The 25,103-nt window shown below is 39.2% G+C and overlaps 2 protein-coding genes across 4 annotated transcripts in view; one reads left to right on the plus strand and one right to left on the minus strand.

The window, feature by feature from the left end:
- hdlbpa (high density lipoprotein binding protein a) overlaps window positions 1–21,532 on the minus strand; it is a 239,887-nt gene extending 218,355 nt beyond the window's left edge. Inside the window, exon 1 of the mRNA XM_051077530.1 lies at window positions 21,523–21,532. The gene's annotated coding sequence lies outside the window, so the exon portion shown is untranslated. The remainder of the gene's footprint in view (window positions 1–21,522) is intronic.
- ryk (receptor like tyrosine kinase) overlaps window positions 792–25,103 on the plus strand; it is a 35,553-nt gene continuing 11,241 nt past the window's right edge. Inside the window, exons 1-9 of one of the 3 annotated variants that reach the window (XM_018670032.1) lie at window positions 792–1,488; window positions 14,127–14,248; window positions 14,353–14,452; window positions 14,885–15,016; window positions 16,425–16,487; window positions 17,104–17,245; window positions 18,469–18,569; window positions 20,792–20,875; window positions 23,051–23,176. In XM_018670032.1, coding sequence (XP_018525548.1) covers window positions 1,272–1,488; window positions 14,127–14,248; window positions 14,353–14,452; window positions 14,885–15,016; window positions 16,425–16,487; window positions 17,104–17,245; window positions 18,469–18,569; window positions 20,792–20,875; window positions 23,051–23,176 — 1,087 coding nt within the window. In that variant the 5' untranslated portion in view covers window positions 792–1,271. The remainder of the gene's footprint in view (window positions 1,489–14,126; window positions 14,249–14,352; window positions 14,453–14,884; window positions 15,017–16,424; window positions 16,488–17,103; window positions 17,246–18,468; window positions 18,570–20,791; window positions 20,876–23,050; window positions 23,177–25,103) is intronic. The other 2 variants (XM_018670034.1, XM_018670035.1) reach the window with 2 other exon arrangements.

The following is a 25,103-nucleotide window of genomic DNA, read 5'->3' on the forward strand; positions in this document are numbered from 1 at the left end:
CTATGTGAAAAATGCAGTTTTACACCCAAGAAAAAACTTCAGAGCAGTTGCCCAGTACCTCCCACTGTTCACCTCAGTGAAGGCCTGTGACCGAAGGCCACTGACCTGACCCCTGAAACCAATACAAACTGAACACAGAATGCTCTTAACTGAATTTTATCAATTGATTTAAAAGTTGATGTCATACTTGTAGTTTTGATGAACTCATGGAAGATGGGCCCTCCTAACTCCGACGAGCGAATTTATTTAGCGATATCTGCATTTCTACATGTATGAGATAATCATTCCTACCGGTTCTCCAGATTGACTTGCGGTTTTTTGTGTTGCCTTCAGTAAACCTCAGAATTCTGGACTTACGGAAAAACATACGTTTTCTTTCTCACTGCCCACTGGAGTACTTAAGATGGAATATTAAAAGGTTAGTCTATTGGAAATATTCTAATAGCTCATTGGATCCAAATTAATTGTATTGAATACATAACACTGATTGATACTATATGACCGAAATAAATATGACACTATTGCTAGTGTACATGCATTACTGACAACTACATTAAACGGTAAGTACAAATGCTAACACGGGTACACAACAATAATAATGTAGGCATAGGTGTAGATATAGGTTTTATCATATTTTGTTGTGCTGATTTTCCCCTCATATGACAAAATCGATCAGATTATATCCTTTTTTGGTTGGTTCATTTACCCTGAGTTTGCAATTTTTTTCCCACAGCCCCTAAAGGCAGCATTCCACTCCTGCTTGGAGTAGTGAGCACCCCCCCACCCCCCACCCCCCTTCCTGCTCCGACTGAAAACTGAGATAGTGAGGAAAAAGCAACGGGAGGAAAGACCATGGAGGGAGAAAGCTGGATGTATTAGCTACTTTGCTACTTTAGGGAACTTCTTTTCTTCTTTCACTTTTGCCTGCGCAAATCAAAGCGCCTCAATGTGGCGATATCCGGTGTGTATTTTATGTGCTTGGAAAACGTCGTAAATCTCCCGAACATTCAAACATTCAACGACAGTCTGACCGCGGACGGTTAGCACAACCCCGACCAAAGTTAGCCTGCTCCGGCTAACTTAGCCTGTCTCGGCTAGCAGGACAGGACAAAAACAGGCTAGTGGAAACGGGAGTTAGTGCTACAAGTGGCGCTGCGGCGTAAAGTAACTAGTAATGTTGCCTCCTGGGATTAACTTCAGATACGGATGAGAAAGAGAGATTGGAAAGTGGGGGAACACCGAGAACAACTGCGAGCCAGAGGACCACTGCTATGTTGGGGTTGATTCACGGCTCTGGCAGCCCCTCTGAGTCCCGAGGTTGGCCACACTCGGTGCTGTGGAGGCTTGGGGGCTTCCTCTTCCTCTTGCTGCTGGAAGGGGCCGGCTGCCTCGCCAACCCAAGCAGCAGCACTTCAGGCGTCAACAACAACAACAACCACCCTAGTGTCAACATATACATGAGTGTGGATGAGGTGAAGAAGCTTTTGGGTAAGAAGGCCTGCATGTAAAGTCAGCTGTCTTTAAACTTTGTAACCAGAGACTAGTTAACTGTGTGTGTGTGTGTTTGTTTGTGTTTGTGTGTGTGTTGTGATGCAGTTGTGCAAAGGTGCCCCTGACATCTGTATTTTTACTTTGAAAACTGTAGTGAACACTCTTACTGTGTGTAAAGAGCGGCTATAGCGCTTCATACAGTGTGGGTGAATTTTGTAATTTGGGTATAAGTGCTCCCTCGCCCACAGTGGAGCATTTAATCTTGAGCCAAAGACCATTAGTTCTACTGTAAATGTTGTAAAAAGTTCACAGTTATACTTAAAAGGACTACATGAGCTACACACATAATCAGTTTCATCATGTACATGATGTATGTAGTGTGCTAATTGTGTGGTGAGCCCATGGTAATGGCTATCGAAATAAAGGAGCAGCCCTGAGGATTAAAAAAGAGAAGATCATGTCTCTTTACAAGTTTTACAAGGCTTTTCTTTGATATGAAGAAAGGTCGCCCTTACTGTTATAAATTGCAGATTTAGTATCCTATCATAATAATGAGATTCTAACAGAGGGAAATAACATACCCTCTTATTTAAAAGGCCTCATGCTGTAGGTGTATATCAGATGAACATTTACCAAGACAGCCCCCCCCCCAAAAAAAAAATCCCATCACAAAAATAGTAGACAGCTGAGCAGTAATTGATTTTTATGAGATCTCCTTTAGATATTAGCATGAGAATATACTGTAGATCTAGACGGAGAACCTGACAGAAACTGTGCTTATCATGAGTGGATCTCTAACTTAAATCAGTAACTATTATGTGCAGTGTTGCAGTTGGCTTAACAGTAGATATTATTCAATATTCCCTCAAGCAGGAGTGCCAGAAGTTCCGTCATTAAGAAAACAGGCTTGAAGCCTGAAGCAGCTCTGCAGTTGAGCTGTGTTTCAAGCTTGGGCTGCATCAAGAAAAGGTATGTTGATGTGTCAACAGCAATATTGAAAACGAGAAAGGACAAAGACTACAACTAGGATGAGATATGTGGAGTTGAGTGTTATTTAAAGAGAGCTGCAGGGAGGTAAGTTTGGTCCAGTGTGTTGATAGTGATGTTGTGTTTAATGATGCAGCTGTAGAGGATGCACAAAGTTGTGTCTCTGGCAGTATATATAACTGCCTTGGCCATAAGAAGCTGTTAGTGTTTGAGGCACGCTGTACAAATATTATAAGAAAAATATTGGACCTGCAAAGACAACTCAGGACCAGACAGGATTGATCTGGTCCTGAGTTGTTAATTTCAGGGTTACTGAAGATGTGTTGATGGTGCAGTTTGAAACCAGTCATTTACCATGTGATGGCCACTGCACGGTCTAATGAGGGGTTAGAAGTGCTAATGCTTGACGTCTTTGTGAAGGGAGAGAGCCCATGTTGCAGCTTCTCACATGAACTAATGTGCTGCTATGAATCATCCTGTAGTGGTATCAACATTTTTGCATCAGATGTGATTCAGTAGGAGTCACCAAAATGTGTCTCTGTTGTCCATTTATCCAGGAGAAAGAATGAGCTGTGTCCAGAGTCTGAACAGGAAGTTGGCTCCCCTCCTCATACTGTATATGCAGAGTTAGTCAGTGCCAACTATCAAACAGAGATCCTGGTTTGCTTAGGACTATGTTCAGAACCTTTGATGCTTTAACTAAATCATGAGCATCATTCTTATGTAAATATACAGCAAATACACCAGATATTTTTCCATGTGTTGTGGAATGCCACATGCACTGTAGAAATCCTTCAAAATGTCTACAATGATTTTGGTCCCTAGCTTTTTGACAAGAGCATCAATGTATTACTCATTGTGCTGTTTAAAAACATTTCAGCTCCTTTTCTCCTCTCTGTAATCTGACTGGTGTTAGACCGTAGGCTGACTCTGTCTGTCTTGGTTCCTCTTGTTCTCCATCACGCTATAGTTAATCTCCTGTTGCCAGACCAGGGCCTCTCTTGTGGTTTGTCTGAAACCTCATTTGGTCATATGGAGAAATCTCTTAATGTTTGACAACTATGTGTGCGGAGCTAAAAGTATGTGTGCACAGAAACTTCCATGATGCAGTGGTAGGAAAAAACATGCTGGAGGGAGGTGGAACTGCCATCAGCCTCATAATGTAGATAAGCTGCTGGGGAGTCTCACTGCAGATTCATAAACCAGTTGGTACAGAACAGGTCTAGCTGTAGACCCACCATTTACACAATGAATAATTATGTATATATTGTGCAGTTATTTTTTTACTTGAACAGGAAGCAGTTTTTCTAGTATATAATAAAAAATAGCTTAATGGTGAATTCATTTGTAAAACTTGAAATTTGATTTGGCTCACGTCTCAGCACCATGTGGCAAAGCCTTTGAAAGCTCTGCTTTCCCTGCACTGATTTCAGTCTGTCTGTAACGGTTTTTCCTGATTTCATTGTTGGTCCCCAGATACACTATACATACATACTATACTGTACCAGCCCTGCATGCACTCATGCTCCAACATGTATGCCTACAACTTCCTGTTGACAAAAAAGGAATGTTTGGGGAAGTTTCTGGAGAATCTCGTATTTACCATAGGAGTTTCTGGAGTGACATGGTTGTCAGCGTTTGAATTTTTGAATATTTTTTGTTTTGTGCTTTTTGTGTACAAGCTTATAGTAGTGCTGAATTTGTGATTTATAACACTGCATATAGATTGGTTATGATCAAAAGAAAAGGTGCCGTATGCTAGCAGGGCTTGATGTTGTCTCAGGTATTTTGTGCCATCATTACAGGGGAAGCACAGGTGTAATTAACGACGTGAATGATGACTGTGTTACAAATACGTATCCCTGTAAGTTATGCCAGTGAGTCACAATGCACGTGACGTGTCACAGTAGAGAAAGCAGGGGTGCAAAGGGTCAAATTAATGATGGCTGGATTGTGTTCAACTGCCTCAGTTTCAGGGTCCCGGTACAGGCCCTTTTCACAGCAGATGTTTTGAGTTGTCATAGTAGGAAAAACAGGTGTTGCTAATAACAGTAACGATGGCTGTGTTCAGTTAAGTGTCCCAGTATCACTGAGAAATCCTACACAACCCATTAATGTTAATGTTATCAATTACACCTGTGCTTTTCCTGGTGTGACATGTCAAGAGGTCTATTGTGCATGCTGGCTCACTGTCACACTGTCATGGCTTTGTGGGACACTTGAGTAGAACAGAGCCATCGTTAACACACCTACTATGACAAGTCAAAATAGCTGCCATGGAAAAGGCCTAACCCTAGAGCAAGGTTTTCAGTTGTCATGCTTTTTCTTAAATGGCACATCAGAATCTCAATTTAAGACATAATTTAAATTTGTCGTCTGCTGCTGTCATGGGCAGGAGGTGTCCATTAATATTAAACTGATTACTGAGGATTGTTGGTGCCCATGCTCATGTCTTTGGCAGTCCAGAGACATGCAGATTAGGTTAACTGGTGACTATAAATTGCCTGTAGGTGTGAGTGTGACTGTGAATGTTTGTTTGTCTCTATATGTCTGTGATAGACTGGCGAGCTCTCCCGAGGAGTGTTAGCTGAGATAGGCTCTGCCCCCCCACAACCCTTAAGGACAGGCAGTATAGATAGTAAATGGTTTGAAGTAAAGAGTGGATTGTATTTTTATGTCATTTTAAAAGAGACCAAGTGAGTTGTAAGTCTTTCTCTAGTTAAGTTAAGTTAACATTAGTTCTAGTTGCCAGTGTGCAGAGCTGTCAAGAGTGTCATCAGAGAACATCGTCAGTATTTCCTTAAACAAACAATGTAATTGTAAGTGTTTAATGCTGTGCAGACAAGAAAAGCAGGCCTGGAGTTTATGGACACTAAGCAGTCACCATTTTTCAGATAATTTCCCTCATACCCATAACCTTTTAAAATCCTCTCTAAACTCCAAATTTCATGTTTCTTGAAATTCACTGTTTCCATATCCTCTATCCTATACAGGATATCTGTTGATTATAAATTTTAACTATACAGTAGTAAATTGTATTTGCCAATAAAGCATATTGTGATAGGAAAAACATAGCACCAAGTAATGTAATCTTGCTGTGGTCTCAGAAGCAAATGGACTGTCTGTTCAGGATCCTCTCACTTTGATAACTTTACCAAACAACCTGACTCTCAAGGGGTTGGTAAGGAACAGGAAAACGTTATGCCTGAACTGAACTGGGTTTTGCATATACAGTGCGTTTGTCTATGGATGAACTCCAGGCAGCATCCCTGATTGTTTTTGCACATGACTAATGAGTAGTTAACTGTCTGTGTAAAAAATCCTCCTCTACACGCACATTCCCACCCTCGGCTCTCATATGAGCTCTGTCTCAAAACCTGCACCCCTGGTTTTAATTGTGTTAGAGCTGCCGGTTCAAATTAAATTACTGAAGCTATACTTAACTCAGAGGATCCATTTTTGCTGGGAAGCAGTTGAAAAATGCTAAAAATCCCTACAGTCTTTTAACAAAACATGACTAGTTGTCCTGGCATGAAACAAGACTCAGAGGGGAGGAACTGCTTGTGATGGGTCAGAAAGTGACTGGCCAGGTCACACTTACTCTTTTACCTCACTGATCCAAACTTCAGTATGTAGAAAATATGTAGATTTATAGAGTAGGTTAGTAAAGGTTAAAACAGATAGTTGATGAATCAGATCTGCGAGTCCATGAGCTTGTGATGTCAGAACCATGTTTATGTTTCAGTGGAGGAAAGATAGGATTATTCATGTTCACCATGTCACATGTGTGTTGATGCACCAGGAGTTTTAAACACTCTAGAGGCCCAGATATCTGAAGAAATAAATGTAAATCATGAAATGCCTCAACACAGAAAATTACTATTATCATTAATCATATAAAGTTAATGACCCAGTCTTTGTAACACATCTAAATATTCAAATATAATTGAACCAACTATAATTTAACTACTTCATTAAATCTTAGTTGACGTATGAGCATCACATGTCAGATAAATTAAAATAAATAAAATTGTGATAACTTGAGGATTAATTTTGCTTTCACAAATGTGCCCAAATGATGCACAAACAAATGAGACTAGCCACTTTAGAGTCATTTGGGCTTTAAAGAGGGGCTGTCATAATAGATTATATTCTTAAAAATCTAATACTTTATTTCTCAAAAATGTTCTGAGCACTACATTTAATTTTTGTGCGCACAAACAAAATGATTGTATTCATATTCTGATAACAAGGGGTGCCTGTTTAACAGTGACATCAGTGAGCATGCACGCCTGGCAGAGTCCCCTTTGTTTCATACCAGCCTCAGTCAACTGCAAGCAGTGCAGAAATCCCAAGTTGTAGGGGTTACATTTCATTGTGAAGATTCAGTGGTGACGCTAGACTACATGTAGGGGAAAAACTAAAGTCAGTGAAATGGCTCATCAATTAAGCGTATGTCCTTTAAAACATCAGAAAACAGTGACCACCAGGTGATGTCTGACCAATAGTCTAAAACCAACAGATATTATTTTAACAGTGTCTTGAAAAATGACATAAATGACTAAAATAGCTCATTATTATTGTCATTGATCAGCTAATCATTTAATGGATTATTGCTTCATCTTTGAATAGCATGCACCACCAGATACTGTTTGTTAACTGTGAAGATTTTTAAACTCCAGGTCTTCTATTTTAACAACAGTTCAGAAATGTATTAAAATTGTCTGCGGCACAGTGCTCACTCAACACAAACCATGACCCAAGCTGTGACACTGGTTTCACAGGCTTCAATAGCTCTCTTTCTTTCCCTGATTCCTGGCATTTTGACCATCCATGTGATCATTTAGAAGATAATTGATGAAGTAAAAATAAGTGTTTCTGTGCATCTGATGCTTATTTGCTGTCTACTATAATAACGACCTTTTTGAGCCCAGCTTTCCATGGTAGAGCCACCAGTGCTCCTGTTCTCTAACACATTACTCTGAGGAGTTTTTCTTGGTGGAAAGTAAGCACTAAGAGAGTCTGTTTTCTAGCCCTTGACTTACTGTGAGTTACAGTACTCACTATAGTAGTGCTGGGCTTTTTCTGTCAAAGCAAAACCATAGCTCCAAAATTAGCATTGTGTACACAAAATAAGCTGTTTCCCATTAAAATCAATTTTTCCAATACTCTTTCTGTGTGTTTTGTGCAACTGCACTTGTTGACAGATTTTAATGAGACAAAATCCCCCTGGTATTACAACTACCCCACATGTTGAAATCTCTAGGAAAACTGATATTTTCTGGTTTATTTCACCGTGACTTCCATGTTGGAAAAATTCTAACAATGTGGTCATTTGTTCCACTTGCCCAGTCAGGTGACTAGGTCAGAGTTTGTTGTAATTTCTCTGAGGGAACACGCAAAAATGAAAAATAACAACCAGGTCAATTAAAATGTGTAAATGTGAGCAAGTGTGTGAAACCATCCGTGTATTGTGAGGAGCCAAGTGCAAGTTGGATAACCAGCCTTCCTCCCCTCCTCCAAAGAGCTGAAAGGCAAAGCAAGGGCTTTGAAAAAGAGCCTGCTAGCAGTGAGGAGTGATTGGCAGCAGTATTCATTTCCTTCATGCCACTCTCCAAGGATCCTGTGGTTGAATAGAGGAGTCCCTGCTTTCATATCTTTTGTCTAAGAGCCGCTGTGCTCAAAGCAAATTCTGTTAAGCAACAACCAATTTTGTAAGCTCTTGCCCTTCTGTTAAAATCAGAATCAGAAACATACTGTCAGTTTTTAAAAATAATTTTGTTCTTGTGTGTTCGTTTGACAGAAAGAGTCATAGCTTTAGAGCTTTACTCTGATTGTTTGAGTTGGGCTGATTTAATTTTGCTGTTGTGGAAATGGAGCAATTCAGACATTTTTCCAAACCCTCTAGTTTCTGTAGCATTTCTAAAATAGGAGGCACATTTTGTTTGGAAATACACTTTGCTAAACTAAAAAAAATATTTGACCGTGCACACACAGCGTAGACTTTGAAACTGCTACTTCACTCACAGAGCTGCCCATGTAGAACAGCATCCAAAAATAAGTGAGTAAAGTTGTGCAAGTGTGTCTTAAATGACCCCTTAGTTGCCTCAAGATGAAATCATTCTGCCACAAACAGCTAATCATTTTTTTCAGTAAGCCATTTGATATTTGTTGAGTAAACTAAGGAGCCTCTTTGAGCAACACATAAGCATCAATGAGGTGCCTATTATGGGACGGCAGCAGACAGTCTTGCTCAGATTCCTCTCCCTGCCTTCATCCTTGTCTGCCCTTGGGGCACTTCATGGAATAAAAGAGGAAAACTGATGTATGGTGTCTTTGAAGTGATTCAAAGAAAACCACAGAGATTGTGACTTAATGCTTGTTTTTCTTCCAGCTCCAAGATACTTTCAATTGTGACTATTTTTGCATCCAGTGCTGCTGTTGCAGTTTAACTATAAGAGCTTACTTGATGCCTTTGGTCCTTATTGTTGAATGTGCTTTTCAGAGAACATGCTGTCCTACATCCATATTCTACTACATCATTATGGTGCTTTTGCTTTTCATTTTCTATTTTGAACCTCATGCTTTTTTCTGTTGGTGGAACTTCAGCAATATTTGGAATAAAAGCTTAATTATAATTATTTAATTATTTAAAAATATATGTTGCACCATAAAGATTTTGGCTACATAGGTGCTGTTTGTTCCTCAAGAAGATAGAAATGCTTATCACACCATAAGGTTTTCTGATGAAGGTTAAAAATGATACTTCAAATTAATGACCCTCTTAAGACCCCAAACCTGCACACTTTGTGTGGGACAAACTTGACAGAAAAAAAAAAAAAAGCCTTAAAGTGCCCCCAGTGCTCTGTCAACTAACTGTGAGCTTGGACACAACGTTAGGTTATTTCCAGCTGAAATTACTGACCAAATGTCTCGTGTTAGAGTGGGTGTTATTATAGTCAGTGGTGGCTATTTGAAGATACAAAATTTAATTTCATTCAACACTAACATTATTTAACTTTTGTCTTTGTATTATAACATGATTTTTATTTTCAAATATTGCAGGATGTTCTGGGGCTATTGGTACATTTTGAACAGAAGCTGCTGTCAGTTTGAAAATGTCCTGTCATTAAAAGTTTTGATAAACAAGTCCTCCAAGTCCTAAAAGTCCTGCTCATAACCTGTGCTATTATTTGGTGAAGGGAAAGCACGTGCTCTTCACTAGAGACAGCCTAACTACTGTTGGAGATGGGCTTTTATTTTATAAAGGAACCAGCAAGGCTTGTGTGCTTTTGAGTCGGCATTTGCAGCATTCCTATTGTGAATTTTTGCTGTGAATATGTCATCATTTGTTCAAGATTTGTCATGTTAAAATTTCATATTTGTAAGCATAGCAAGCAAGCATAGCATTTCAATTGAATCAGTCATTGTTTTCATTTGCTTTTTTCAGGTGTTGTGATTATATAAGTCCTGTTAAAAATACATACAGTAAATTGAAAATATGTCTTCAGATGATACCAACCAACACGATCAAGCTGTCATTTTGGGTTACTTTCCCAAGCACGTTGGTTTCTAAAACTCTGGTGGCCATAACTGACCTCTCTTTGTGAAGACAGGAGCAGTAATAACATTGTTCAATTTCCACTGTGGCTTGTTTTTACTTGTCAGCTGATGGGCTCAGCTGCTTCTCAGTCCTTAGGGATTTTACCCCTGAGCTATTTTACATGATCTCTTTGTCAATCACAGACCAAAACTAGGTCTCTTCAGTTTGTAATTTTTGCAGTGTGTTTGATATTTTAGACCTTAAGATCCTTCGTACATCACCCCTCCCCCTCTCCTGCCTCATTCATGCCTGTGGATTTGCGTGGAGTTTCCAGTTGATAGAGTTTCACACGGGCCCTCATTTTCTCCTTCCTTGGTTAAATGTGACCAGTATCTTCCCAGTGAGAGGCTGGAAGGGAGTGTTTATCTCCTGAGCGCTCAGGGATGGAGGCTTTGGGAGGTAAAGTGTCGACTATGCACACAAGAGGGTCTTTGTTATATCTGTCCTGGACCTTGCCACCTGGCCACTGCCACCTTTTGTTCTTCTCTTTCAAAGTCTGCAATGTGAGCCACAGCTTTGCAAGAGAACACTGCATGTCGACTTAAAACCTTGTAGAGCCAAGAATGTAAAGACAAACAGATTTATTCTTCCTGATTTGTTGCTGTAATTTATAGTAAGGTTTGGACATCTGTAGATGAAAGAAATGACCATTTTCAGTGCATTTCTAAGGCTGTTTTTTATGTGATGTTATGTAATACAACAAAGTATCCATGTCTCTTTGAATCTCTGACCCAATAAGGAAAATATGGGGAGGAGAAGTGTGTGAGTAATCCTCTCTTCCCTCCCACAGTTGAAAGCAATGTTGATGTGCCCTTGAGCAAGGTACTTACTTACTCCTGCTGTGGAGCTGCTCAGTGGCCAGCAGCAGAGGACTGATTGTACTGGGCAGCTCTGAGGTGTAATGTGTTGGTACTCTAGGAATGTCAGTAGGGTGTTGAGTGGAAAAGAGCATGTGATTAGTTTGGTGTTAAATCCCGGTCAAACAAAGGTTGTGTGTCTGGGAATCTTTCATAATTTTCAGACTGAGTTAATTCTAGTGATTAGCAGAATTATCTGTACAATTCAGGGCACAACGTCTTTACATAGATGCAGCCCTACACTCTTTCCTAGCCTCTACCTGTCCCTAGGTGACAGAAAAGTTTGTACCATTACTGTCACCAGTATAGTTTGCTGTATCCTGCTTGATGCTTAATCATTCAAAAACAATATTGAGGAATGGATGAGGCACCCTTTTTATGTCTCATTGGTCCTAGTGTGAATGGCACAATTCCTTACCCACTGTTTATAGCATGAATTAGGGCGCAACTAATGGTTATTCTAATTATTCATTAATCAGCTGATTTTTCTCTTGATCACTCATTTTGATGATAAAATATTAGAAAGCCATGAAAAATGGCTATTATAATTTCTCCAAGTCCAAGTTATGGTCTTGAAATACATTTTTCCAAACAACAGTCCAAAACTCAAAGAAATGCAGTTTACCACAGACTAAAACAGAGAAAGCTCAAAAGGTGAGAGGTTAGAATCATCAACAACTTCAGCAATTAATAAATTGTAAAATAGTTGCACAGGGTTAGTTTCATTGGTAATATTAGTGAGATCTCGCTGTAATTGTGCTGGACAAACATTAACTGATTTTAACAGAGGGTTCTAATGGATGCATGTCACTGCCGGACAAACCATGCATTAGTATAGCCTACTTTTATCCAAACATTGTTATATGTGTTAGTGTGTGCTTAGTGGCTGATGGGCTTTCTGACCTCTTATTCAGACTACTTCATAAATGTTTTTCACTGAGGTGGCATACAGCACTGCATACATGTAAGGTGACATCAATACTTAGAAGTTGAAATTAAGACTGTATAAAGATATAAATTATTTTAGGTAAGTTTGACCAACACAATGTGGTGTCATTTATTTTCTGCGTGATAATGAACAGTTTTTCCCAATATCAGGATGACGATCCATTACAGCAAGCTTGAAACAATAACTTTGATATTTTCTCTTTGTTATTTCCTTGTGCTGAAGTAAGTGAGAGGTGAGACCAGTGCAGGTGACACTGTGTGTTCTGCCCTGGCTATTGTTAATCACTTGACACCAGCAGAGAGGAATGGAAATGTCCAGCAGGATATAATCCCTCAAAACATAAAATGCTGCCAAGTTATCACAGTGGAATTTGAAATAATGATGTTATTTTCCATTTCCATTTAAGACATTTGTTTGCATTAGAAACATCTGCATCTGTAGTGGCATATGGCCCCTGTGGTGTAGTGAGACTCCTTATGTGCTGTGACCAAACACTAGCTAAACAAGAGCCTTGTTTACAGCCACACCTTCTAGTAATGCTGTTTTCCCATTCCAGAGAGAAGTGAGTGTGAGTCAGGGATTAAACTGCAGTGCATGGTTCAACTTCCTTAACCTCAGGAACCACTTATTCCCTGTCGTCAGTCTGTATACACTGACAGGCTCCTGTTGCCGTTCCCTCACGTTCTTATTTTGAAGTTGTTGCAGTGTGGGTGGATAGCTGAGGTGCTGTTGGAAGGACGACCTTGAGCACACTGGTCCTTTTTGGGCCTGTATGCCTGGTTGTGTAGTTTAATTGGTATCAAAGCGGCCACATGTTGAGACAAGGGAGGCACACAGAGCTGAGCGTGAGAAAGGCAATTATTATAGGACTAAAGAGTGTGGTTGTGTCCGCACTCATCAAGTAGCAATATTAAGAGGATATGTTGGTTTTCTTTGTATGATTTTATAGTATTTTGAATATCTTCAGTGTTTTGATTACTGGTCTGACCAAATAAGCAAATTGATGACATACTGGGATTTTTGAAAATGTTAATCAGCATGAATAATTAATCAGTTAATTGAGAAAGTAATTGGCAGATAATTCAATAATGGACGGTCACTTCACCTCTCAGTTCCACAAGTTTCTTTTAACTCTCTAAGACAAACTCTAGACTGCTGTGAGTTCAAATTAAAAGTTGTGGAAAATGACAGTAAATGTATTCTGAGTTAAGATTTTTTTGGTCAAACAACTATTTCTAAGGTTTAGAATCAACATTTAATTTACATTTATGGACCTAAATTTAATTTTAAACATCTGTTTTTGTTAAAATGTACAAGGGGCAAACTCTTAATTAATGGAAAGGAAAGCCAGCAATCCTACTCTTTGGGCTTGGTTAAATACTAGTTTACATAACACCCCTTCCCTTTCTGAGTTGGCAAATGGCTGAGAATGTTTTTAATTGAGCCAATGTGAGAAAGGTCTATGAGCTGGAGCTCTGTGACAGCCCGGGGGTACTGGGGGAGCCTGGGCACATTCTTCCGCTCTCTTTAAACCAGATACTCAGAGACTGATAGAAAGACACCGCTCTGCCAGACAGACGCTTTCAAGGACTGATCGTACTGCCCCAGGCCAGGGTTGGGGATTTCACCAGTGCACATTAGACTTCTGTGACTTTTTGATGCAGCAGGGGCCCAGTTAAAAAAAAAAAAAAAAAACTTTTCAAGTCTTCATTCTGTTTTGGAGAATGATAAATAAATACTATATACAGTACCAGTCTGTCTAGCCGTCTGATGTCCACGTGCTATAGCATTTCCAGAGCTATGCATTTACTGAAGACTGAATGGTTGAACAGATTGTGGATGTTGTATGCAAGGCAACATTTTTTTTTTATCTAAGGCATTCCCCTCCCTTCCTCTTAACCCTTCCTCTGCCCAATTTTGTTTCCCGGATAGAAAATCGCAGTCATATTTTGGACGTTGTTTCACTTGAACATTTTGAAGTTTTTCACTTGGGCACTAAGAGTTCTCAAGTACTAACAGATGTGGTTAGTCCATCTCTTTTATTGAGGGGTGCCACCCCCCACCAAATCCAAGCTGGCAGTTTGAGTGGACATTTTACCATTTTTCTCAGGCTTTCTGTGTGTGTGTTTGTTAAATCTCTCTGGCCTTCATCTAGATGAGAAAATTAGTTGTCTTTTGTGTCCAGTGATCTCAGCACTCTCTCATCAGTTACAATTTTATGTAATCTGTCCTCACACAGGCCTAGATGCAGAGCTTTACTATGTGCGAGATGATGTGGTGAATCATTATGCACTGTCCTTCACCCTGCCTGTGCCCAGTGAGACCAACAGCCTTCACTTCACATGGCATTCCAAGACAAAGGTAAACCTCAGGAATTATTGAATTATGTTGTTCTTGTTTACCTGTGCACGCATGAAAGACGACCCATTTATGTATTGAGAACTGGTACATCACTTGGTTTATAGGTTGACTACCGGCTTGGCTTTCACGTGGAGAACCCTGTTGCCATGAACCAACCGAGGAGCAACATCTCCAGTCAGGGGGAGGTGCCCCATGTTCCCTCTGGTTTGTCAAATGCACTCATGCACTCATAGTTCTCCTACTTGTTTCTTGTTTGTAGACTCAGTAAATCAGTAAATGCAGTTCTAACTTGTTTGATGATGAGGAAACTTTTAAAAACTGCAGAGGAATTTCGGTTTCAGCTGGGTTCACACAACAAATATGCTGGTGAAACATTGTTTTAAACTCTGGTATCTGTTCAGATTAAATAAACAAGATATAACACGTTAATTAGTGAACTTTGGACAATGATTGAAAGTTCTCTGCCAGAGAGCAAATAAGTGTGTTTCCCAAAAATTACCGAGTGAAAAATTTGCAAATGATTTACAGACACATCTATGTGACAGTGGTGATAAAGCTGTAGACAGCATTGCCACAGTGTGTATATGTATGAGTATATATTTCTCTTGATGATGTGTGTGTGTGTTTTCTCCACAGTCTTTAGAGTGGACCTCTTTTGTTCAGGCAAGGTAGATGGAGAGGCTGTCTTGACGGTGCAGCTCAATCTGACCATCCATGCCAACAACTACACAGTGCTCAACTTCAAGAGGAGGAAAATGTGCTATAAGCGTAAGTCTCCAAACAAATGCATGGTTATGGTACGCATCAGTATCATTGTTTCTCCACCTGCTAGACTTTTTTCAGAGCAGACATTTTTACATGCCATAGCACAACTGTAATTAGTGAAATTAATGATGGCTGTGTAAGCTGGGGGGACACTTCATTGGAACAGAGCCATTGTTGGTGTTATTAGTTCCACTTGTGCTTTTCCCGCTGTGACAAGTCAAACTGTCTGCTGTGAAAAAGGTCCTTTGGGTCAACCCATTAGAAATTGTTTAGCATCCACTGTTACCTTACTAAGACTAATGACTTTTTCATAACATATTCCACATAGACTGTGGATTATGTGGGGAATTTGAGCTCTCTGCTTATTTTTTTCAGCACTGCTTTAGATGCTTTAAAGAGAGTAGGAGATGTACATTTTTGTATTCTGTATTCAGTTCTGTGCTATTTTCAAACTGCCTGAAGATAATTACATGTGGCCAGGAGGCTTCTTGCCATATGCCCCATGGAAACGCATTTATTTCCATTCCTTATTTTGAGCATGAGTCAAATTATCTGCCATAATAGAGTCTTTGTATGCTTGAAAATGTATATTGAGCAACCACACCTGTCAACTTTGTTCCTGTTGTGTTGTTGCAGAAGACAAACAACAAAGATTGCTAAAAAAGTCTTTCAGCTTTTTGCCTCTGGGCCTCTAAAAAGCTCTCTATTTGTGAGGTAGTTCTCTCCTGTCAGCTAGAAATCATCAGAGTGGAGAGTACTGGATGTTGCTGATTAGTAAAACACAAGCCTCATTATTATAACTTTCTTGTAGTCTGTTTGTACTAAGTACAATTAGAGCTCAGTATGGTAAGTTTGTATACTGATATTGACATTTCAATGACAGTGTAACTGATCACTGCATATGCCAAGAGTTGTATTGTATTCTTCCCTAATGAGCAGGAGAGAGATTTTGTTTCATTGCTTTTACTTACTAAAGAAGCAGTAAGAAATGCTCAGCGAGCATTTTGTCTCTCTGGTGTTTATAAATGTCCTTAAAGCTTTTGTACTTTCTCCTTCCAAATGATACAGACATATTATCTTTAAATTACACAGAACAACATTTTGACGTTTACTGTGTTGTCCTGTTGTATGCAAAAAGGAGGGCTTGCTCTTTGTTTTTTAATGTGGCATCAGTCTGAATTTACTTTATCCTTGGTATTCATTAGATGTGGTGGAAATATTAGGCTCTTTATTTCCTGTGTCTGTTTAATCAGAAATTACATACAGTGAAATGTTATTTGTTTTCTCTGTTCTTGGCATTACATACTGCACTAAATATTGTATCTGTGTGTATAAAGCCTGCCATTCAGTTGATACAAATCTTAGTGTAATTCCCCCTTTGTCTGCCTCTCTTTCTTTCTTCTGTGAACAGGAATAGATTCAGACCCAAAGATTTCCATCCCCATCAACAATAACACTCTTCAGCGGCCTGACTGTAAGTAATGCTTACTTTAACATCCTGTTCTGTGCCTCCCTCTCTACCAGCTCCATCTATTATCTTTCATAGGTGGTGTCGGCCTGATAGGACAGAGGCTGGATTAGTACTGAGAAGTCTCCCTGCATAGCAGTGCTCATTAGTCAAACTTGAACAAGGCATATGATTTCAGAACCCAGAGAGAAGGATGCACTCTCCTATTCACTCTTCAGCCCCCACCCTTTGGAGTGGTCGTCCTCTTCCAGTGGGATTTATTCTCTTTGTGAGCCCACTGCTCCAGTAACAAAGCACCACTAGTGGGTTGTCTCCCTTCTGCTTGGGTAGGCCCAAGGAACCTGGGGCCCTCAGAGGCTTTTAGAGAGGTGATGAGAAAAGCTCTCAGACACTGGATCTTGGGCACAGCCTCTACTATTCCAGGCCTCCATTAACCCTAAGTGGATCCCTCAATTCACTTATAGTTTCTCTCTTGGCTTACCTCATATTATGCTTTGTTTCTTTCATAATAGCAAACACTGTTGAAACTTTCGCAACGATGATGGTATTGCGTGTGTATTAATGGCATAGTTACAAAATGCCCCTTTTTCTCAATTGTCAATGTGTGTCTCGTTTTCATCAGTAGATGGTGTGACCACCCCCACCAGCTCCACTCAGGTGTTCTATATAAGTGTGAGCGTCTGCTGTATTGTCATCTTCCTCGTGGCCATCATCCTGGCCATCCTGCACCTGCACAGCATGAAGAGAGTGGAGATGGAGGACAGGTTTGTTTCCTGTGTTTGTCCCAGTTCCAAACACATCATGGTTATTGTTATATGCTAAGGAACGCAGAATCATTATTCTGAACCTGATGAAAACCAGCACACAGCTAAGTAGAAATTACAGCCTTGTATCTGTCCCCTTTGAAAGTTATGTTAGCATTTTCTGCAGAATCCTTCTGTTCAACAGAAATAGGTCATCTCCACAGAGAGGATTATATCAAGTTCAAACCTGCACTTAAGTTTTCCTCGTATTTAGTTCGTGTAATCTCCACTCCAGATGGCTGTAGGCAGCTACTCAGGTTATCAGATATCGGTGTGAAATGAGATCAGCACCTCCTCCCCTTGCTATTGATTTGGAAAGGTTACCTGCTGAGACAGTAAACCTGTTTAGTGTGATATTTGCACTAAACTTATTTGCCGTAATGTTGTTTTGTAAAAATTGCTTGATTGGGTTGACTTGTGTTATACAAGTTGACTGATTTTAGCTTCTCAGCTGTAAATATTTCCCAGTTTTCTGAGTCTTTTAAGTTAGAAAACTGACTATTTTCGGGTTCTAGACTGTTGGTCAGACAAACTAAGGCATCTACAGACATCAGCTTGGGTTTAACTGTGTTGCATTATAAAGAGAGGTGTTTTTGTTATGTATCCTACCTTAATTGATATAAATGAGGAGATAGTCTTCTAGCGTAATGTGTCTCATTAGCACCGCAGACTCTAGTCTCCGAAATAATCATACAGTCCAAAGCAGTTTCAACAGAAACTGAGCAATCTTCTACAATCTTCTTGAAGGAAGAATTTATTATAGTTGTTGCATGAGACTGCAGTAGTTTTAGCTAGGTGCACCTAATAAACTGCCAACTAAGATAAAAGAGTCATGTCAACATTTGTCAGGATATTGTTTGACCTCAGAAAACGTTTAGGAAGTCATGTTGCAGCTCGCAGTGACACAGTGACTTATTGTTTACTGCTTTTGATTGGATGGTGAGACAGATCTCAGCCACAGATTTTCTCATTATCATTATTATTCCTTTGTTAAGACCTTTAGTTCTATAGGTGCAACTTGATTTATTAATGCACTGCTTTGAAACAAGCTAGTAGTTAAGCTAGTTAAAGAGGTTAAGAAGGACTCAACACTTAACACTGAGTAATGTATTAATAAATAGCTGGTGCTGCCCCATCCAGGTGCCTTCAGAGAAAGAAATGTTCTTCCTCTCTGTGTCTTTCAGTGTGAGTGACAGTGGGAGCTCGCAGGGCCTGTCTCAGCCATCCACCCAGACCACACAGTACCTGAGGGCTGACACTCCAAACAACGCAGCCCCTGTCACAAGTAAGACACTTCACTCCCTCTGTCCACCATAACACTAACTAAACATCAGTTTATGTTTTATTTAACATCTGGAGTTTTTCTTCTTTGTGAAGGTAATTGCACTTACAAAATTGCACCTAGAAGACATTCAGTCTGATTCAGTCTGCCAGGGTTTTTTCCTCTTCTCACTCTGGCATCCCAAAATGTGCATGCTTTTCCAAATGCAATAATCAACTGTGAATGATCTGATTAGTTTAACTGCTATCATAAGATTGTAATGAAGAGCACAGTCCCCACAGTGATGTTCTTTTTCTTTTTGTTCTTTTGTCTATTACCCTTGTGTCCAAGTAATGTGTAAATGCCATCACTGTGCTTTGCATCAGATTGTATCAAGTACAGTACAAACAGTCTTTTACATTGGAACTGGCAGAAACTGTTCTTCTAAAATGAAATAAATATAAAACATGGTGGAAAACACAGACATATAGTAACAATGTTAAAGAAAGTGCCAAGTCTAAATGTGATACTTCAGAACTGTATTGCAATTTACTCACTTTTGCCATTTAATCTCCAATTATACAGTAGGCGAATCTCAGTCCTAGCACTTTGCCTCCAGTAAGGGTCTTTGTTAGTTGTTGTTGGTGTTAGGTAGCAGTGTGATTACTCTCCCAGCCCTTGTTCTTTTGGCTGGCACCCACTGTAATTATGGGGTAAGTCTGCACTGTATTAGTGAAAAGTGGAAATAATCTGGCACACATTGCAATATAAACATTGCACACTGAGCAATTTCTGTTTATCATGTGCATTTGGCCTTTTAATCACAGTGTAAGTACAGCAATAGGGCCATGAAATGAGATTCAGGATTGCCATTAAAAAGCATCATGGCAGCTCTAAGTTGCTCTAGGTTCTTTTTGACACATAATTCTTTTTTTCCTGCTCTCATCCTGTGGTCCATTGAATCTTTCCTATACCTAACTATAATACACCTTGATCTCTCTGTCAGTTCCATTTTAAAGGAAACTGTTTGACATTTTGGGAAATACACTCTCTGGAAGGTTTAGATGAAAAAATTAATACAGCTTTCATATGTCATAGGTTATAGTCGGCAGCTGGTTAGCTTATCTTAACACAAAGTCTGGAAGCAGAGGAAAACAACCATTCTGTAAAACTACATTTTGTTTTCACAAGTCGGCTTTTGAGTGGATTAAACAAAGGAGATTTGTGTTAATTAGCGATTAGGAGGAAACAGTTAATCCAGTGTCCAATGTAGCTGTGTCCAGTGGGAGCTAAATCTACCCACAGGCACCTTCAACTCATCAGAGATCACAAATCACCAAGTTATATCTTGTTTGTTTAATCAGTGCAAAAGTAACAATGTTCTATTTAACAGGGCACTATGTGCTGGACTCATGGCTGGGACCATTAATTTCCTGGAGGTTGTTGGACAACTGCTATAGAACTGAAAAATAGTAATTAAATGCAGAAATGCTTAAGTTAATCATTGTAACATAAGGCACTTTCCTGCTTGCACATTTAGTGTATAATAACTTCAAAACAGGGAAACACTTGTTTCTGATCATAATAACTGATCATAACACTAACTACATAGTGTTATGATCAGTTTTTTAATTAAACACAACAGGTTTTTCTTTGGCATTGCATCCCATTTAAAGTCATCCACAGGCCTCACTTCAGCAGTAATTTGTCAGTGAGATGCAATGGTTATTTTCCTTCACATTCAATTTGGTATACAGGCAATTGGTAATACTACATACGGGGTGATATATCTGTGGAGAGAATCACACTTTTGCCTGTACTCATCCCATTAACTAATGATGACTTCCTCAGTTTGGAGGGAAGACTCTGTGGTTTGTGTTGGGAACCACTTGAAAAGCACACTCACTGTTTTTGTTCCTTGTTGTCAGTGTATGATCCATCATTGCCCTCTTGTGGTTACAAGTCACAACTCACCGCCCCTGCATTTTGTGTGACCCACTTGCCTTTTCCTTATGCTTTGCTGTGATTATTTGCATCACCTTCCACCCAACTCCTGATGGGCAAATTTACCCATCTTGCATGCATGCCTGGATTTGATGGATGTTTCTTGTATGAGCTGGAAATTTGCAGCTACAGGATATATCCATTTATTCATTCAGGTCATGTTGTGATTTGAGTGAGCTACCCATTAAAACACCTCTTTCTCACTCTCTCCCACCCTCCACCCCCTCCCCTCTTGCCATCAGACAATCACCCTGGTTCTGCACCCATACTCCAGCTTGCTGCCTCCTCCTTCCAAAACCCTGGTGCTCCCCCTCATGAAACCAAAAGTAAGTTCTTATTGAAGCTCTGAGAGACAACTAATGGCTCAGAACTTTTTTTTTCCATAGTTTCCTGAACTTTACACCTGTCGAACAAGTACTGTATATGGTTGTGTTTACGTACCCTCTTGTCTTGTTTATATTTGGGGTGTTGTGAACAGCAGGGTGAAGGAACCTCCTTTCAATAATTCAGTAATAGGAAGACTACCCTTCTTCTTGATGATTGATTTGATCCTCAGAATCTTGACCCATGCATCTCACTTGCTTCACGCTAACCTGCTTCGTCACTTTTGTTTGGCAGCTTGTTGTGTGTGTTGTAAGTTACTTACTTAGGCATTCGGTATTGCACAGAAAAGTCACAGAAATTAATTGAATCCCATGAATTAATGTTGAAACAGTTGTTGGTTAATCAGGTGGTCAGTTCATAGAAAATTCATCAACAATGTTGAGAACTGATTAATGGTTGAAGTCATTTATTGAGGACAAATACTGAACATTCTCTGGCTCCAGTTTTATCAAACGTGAGGATTTGATTAACATCATTGTAAACTGAATATCTTTTTTAGTTTTGGACTATTGGTCGGACAAGACAAGACATTTAAATGTTTTACCTTGGCCTCTGGTAACTTGTGATGCACATTTTTGAAATTTCTTACTTATTTTATGACATTTTGTAGACTGATTAATTAATCAGTAATTGTGTTTCGTGTAACTCCGATCAATTGTATGAACTAATCCTAAGCAGGTTTTGGTTATGTCGTATTCACACTGTAAAGTGACAAAATGAAGTATACTATAGTCAATATGCAGACTTGCGCAGTGTTGATTTATGAGTGCAGAAATTGAAGAGCTGCTCACTGCCACAAAACAATTAAAAGTGATTTTAATGCAAGTGAATATTTTGATTTTGATGATTCTGATCTCTTGCACACTGACTTCAAAAACTAGGACATTATAAAGATTAATGTAAGGCAGTCAGTCATTTTTTGGACCAGGACTCACAGCTGTCAACACACTGACCTCTACAGGCTGAAGAGCATTCCTGCATGGGGACTGTAAGTGTATTTTACAGTGTTTTTGCAAGAAAACTGTGTAACAAAGTATTAACAGAACACAGTATATAAACAGACTCTAAAGAAAATATGTAATACCATATTAGTATTACTGCCATATTATTATTACCATATTCTTTTTCAGTCACTGTATAAAATAAATGGTGCTCTTATTTTAACCTGCAGGGGGCAGTATTTACTTGCACTGTGTGAATACATACAGTTCTCATGCAACAGCAGAGATTTAACTTTCAATCAAAGTCGTTTATAACTTACATTGCAAAATATGCATCTTCAGATCTAGATGGGATGTATGAGGTTTTTATTGTGTTTGTGAGATCATTTTCAGATTAAAGCCCCAATTTGTTCTCATATATACATATATTCTTATACAACTCAGATGTCAATATAAAGCATCAGATGAAACTCATAAGAATGAGAAGAGGCTTGACTGTCATTCCTTCAGCTATATCTGAAGCCTGTTTGTCAGTGTGTTTTCCATTATCTCCATCCATCCACTGGTTTATCTACAGTCTGTATGTAGATAACCGTACACAGCTAGACACAGTCGCTGTCACTGGTGGTGAGCTGCAGAGGCAGGAGGTTAGAATGTGTTCTCTCTCATCACTGACATGTTGTGTACACATGGAGTGTGTTGATAGAAAAGAGTCGTGTTTTCACTGTTTGTTCATCTATGTGCAAATACTGTGGGGAACTTTGTGTGTGTTTAATGTGTGTTTAATGTATTCAAACTCACTCGTACCTCAGTAAGCCAGCAGCTAATGGCAGTGAGTACATAGGGAGGTTATGTAATGGCAGTGCCGTAACACAGGACTTTGCATGAAGTTGCTTTGATGCAACATGTGTACGGTACTGTACATGTCTTGCTGACTATGTTTCTTGTAACTGCTGAAATTCTTTGAATTCATGTGGAGGATGTTTGTTTTAGAGGCAAATTTTGCATCATTAAGAAATACTGTATCTCTCTGGAAAGTGATGCAAAGCAATTGCCCCCCAGGTTCCCTGGATAATCAGAGTTAAAACTAACCTGCCAGTTAGTTTTAAAATGTATTGTTTAATTATGGATTGTGTGTATCTTAAATGTGAGTCTTTTTTTATTCCCTCATCATAGGCTACCCATCTCTACGCATAGAGAAGAATGACCTGAGGAGTGTTACTCTGATGGAGGCCAAAGCTAAAGTGAAAGACATTGCCATCTCAAGAGAGAGAGTCACACTACGAGATGTCTTGCATGAAGGTATTTGTCTCCCGTGTTACCTCTTTCCTCTTCACTCTTTCTCTCTACTTGAAGCTCCAAAATGACTTGTGTATTCTTCAGAGGAGTGTGAACGTTATCTCACAGCCACAGAAAAGAGGAAGACAAATTCAGGGAATCTGATGAGTACCTCTTCCAAGCGCCAAGAGCACAGATTATGTTGTTTGTTGTGGTTAACTTTTCCTCCCCTTTCTTTGTTCTGGAGTCTAGCTTTGTGTGTGAGATGTGGTTTTGAGTGATAAGTTGGTGGAGAGGTTTTGATGGAGTTATTGGTTGTAATTAAAATTGTAAATCACTACATACATAGACAGACAGTGTATAGGTGTATTATAGATGTATTTTGCCCCTTGTGCACCATGTGTTCAGCAAGTTTTGAGAATTACCCTTAAAAATTCTCTGAAGACCCAATGTAAAAGTCTTTAAAGTGATATTTATAAAGAAACTGACATCGGCATTTAGTGTGGTAGGATTTTTTTTGTTTGTTTTATTAATTTATTTAGAGAAAAGGAAAATCTGAATGATCCTAACAAGAAAGTCAAAGGATCAAATTAAAATGTCATTGGACTGTGCAGTGCAGTGCAGATCTTCCTTTAACAAGAAAACATGAATTATTAAGAAAGAATTATCCAAAAGTATACTCAAAAAAACAAATAAGAAATGCACACAAATGGAACAGAGCCACAGAACAGTTATTGACTGACAGCGTTCAAATAAAGTGATAATAAAATTGAGAATAAAGTTTAAAGAGGTCACTAGAATATGACTGGAAAGAAAGTAGCAGAAGCATGTATTTATATACACATGTACATATCTGAAGGATTATTAATGCCTTATACCAAAAATTTCACTTTCTGAGCAGAGGGACACAGGCTTTCTGACTGAGATAATGGCCTTATTGTCGTACAACTTCAGTCAGTCAATGCTTAAACCTATGCCTGCGTCACTTTATTCATTCTTTAAATAAATTCCCTGAATGTTCTCAGGGATGATATTCAGCATGAGCCTATATGATTTCAAGTATATTAACGTTCATTTTGTTTGCCCTCTAACAATGTATGTAGGTATGAAATAAAAGGAGAATGTGAGTTCAGCTTGAGACACTGTGAAAAGCCAGCAGCTGAAAAAGGAGGTACATCAGAATAAGCCAGAATATAGATTAATGTAATGCCTCATTGACAACTACAAACATTAAAATGCATGGGGAAAATGTCAGTTTTAGCTTTCAGCTTGTTCTTATCTCTGAGTAGTGGGGAAGTCTTGACAAATGTATGTGTGGAGAAACTTGGAGGAAAGCAGCTGCTGCAACTTGTAAGCTAAAGTTACCCTGTTCTGAATAATGAATATAGTTAAAATTCTTGATCAATTTCTCTTTTTTCCTGAGATGTGGGCTCAGCTCCGTCTCTATACAGCAGCTATCTAAGACCACAGCAGTTGACCAACCTCAGAGATCTTTCTTTTTAAACATATTTTTATGTCCAAAGAAATTCAATATCTTTCTTTATCCTCCCAACTAAGAGTAAAAGTGAGGGATTTTTCTGTTTCCACTCAAGTGGAAAATTACAGAGATTACAAATTTGGAGACAGGTGCAAGGAAAATCCAGGAGTTGCTGTACATAAACATTGTATTCTTCAGTCTGGAAAAGAAAACACTACACACAAGCCAGGCAGAGCACAGATCTGAGTACAGTATTGTTAGAATAAAAAATAACAAGCTACATGTATTTTTTAGTTTTGTACTTTTCATCAACACATATGAAACACAAAACTCATGTGTGCTCTTTCCTTCTCTTGCTATCTTGTGCAGAGATGGGTCACTGCTTCTCACTGTACTGCATTAATCTCACTAGTCATATATGACCAAAAGCTCAATTATAAACATCCCCATATCCATATATGTTGTTTGTGTCTG

The sequence above is a fragment of the Lates calcarifer genome, linkage group LG17 (assembly GCF_001640805.2).
Source record: "Lates calcarifer isolate ASB-BC8 linkage group LG17, TLL_Latcal_v3, whole genome shotgun sequence".
NCBI lineage: Eukaryota > Metazoa > Chordata > Actinopteri > Centropomidae > Lates > Lates calcarifer.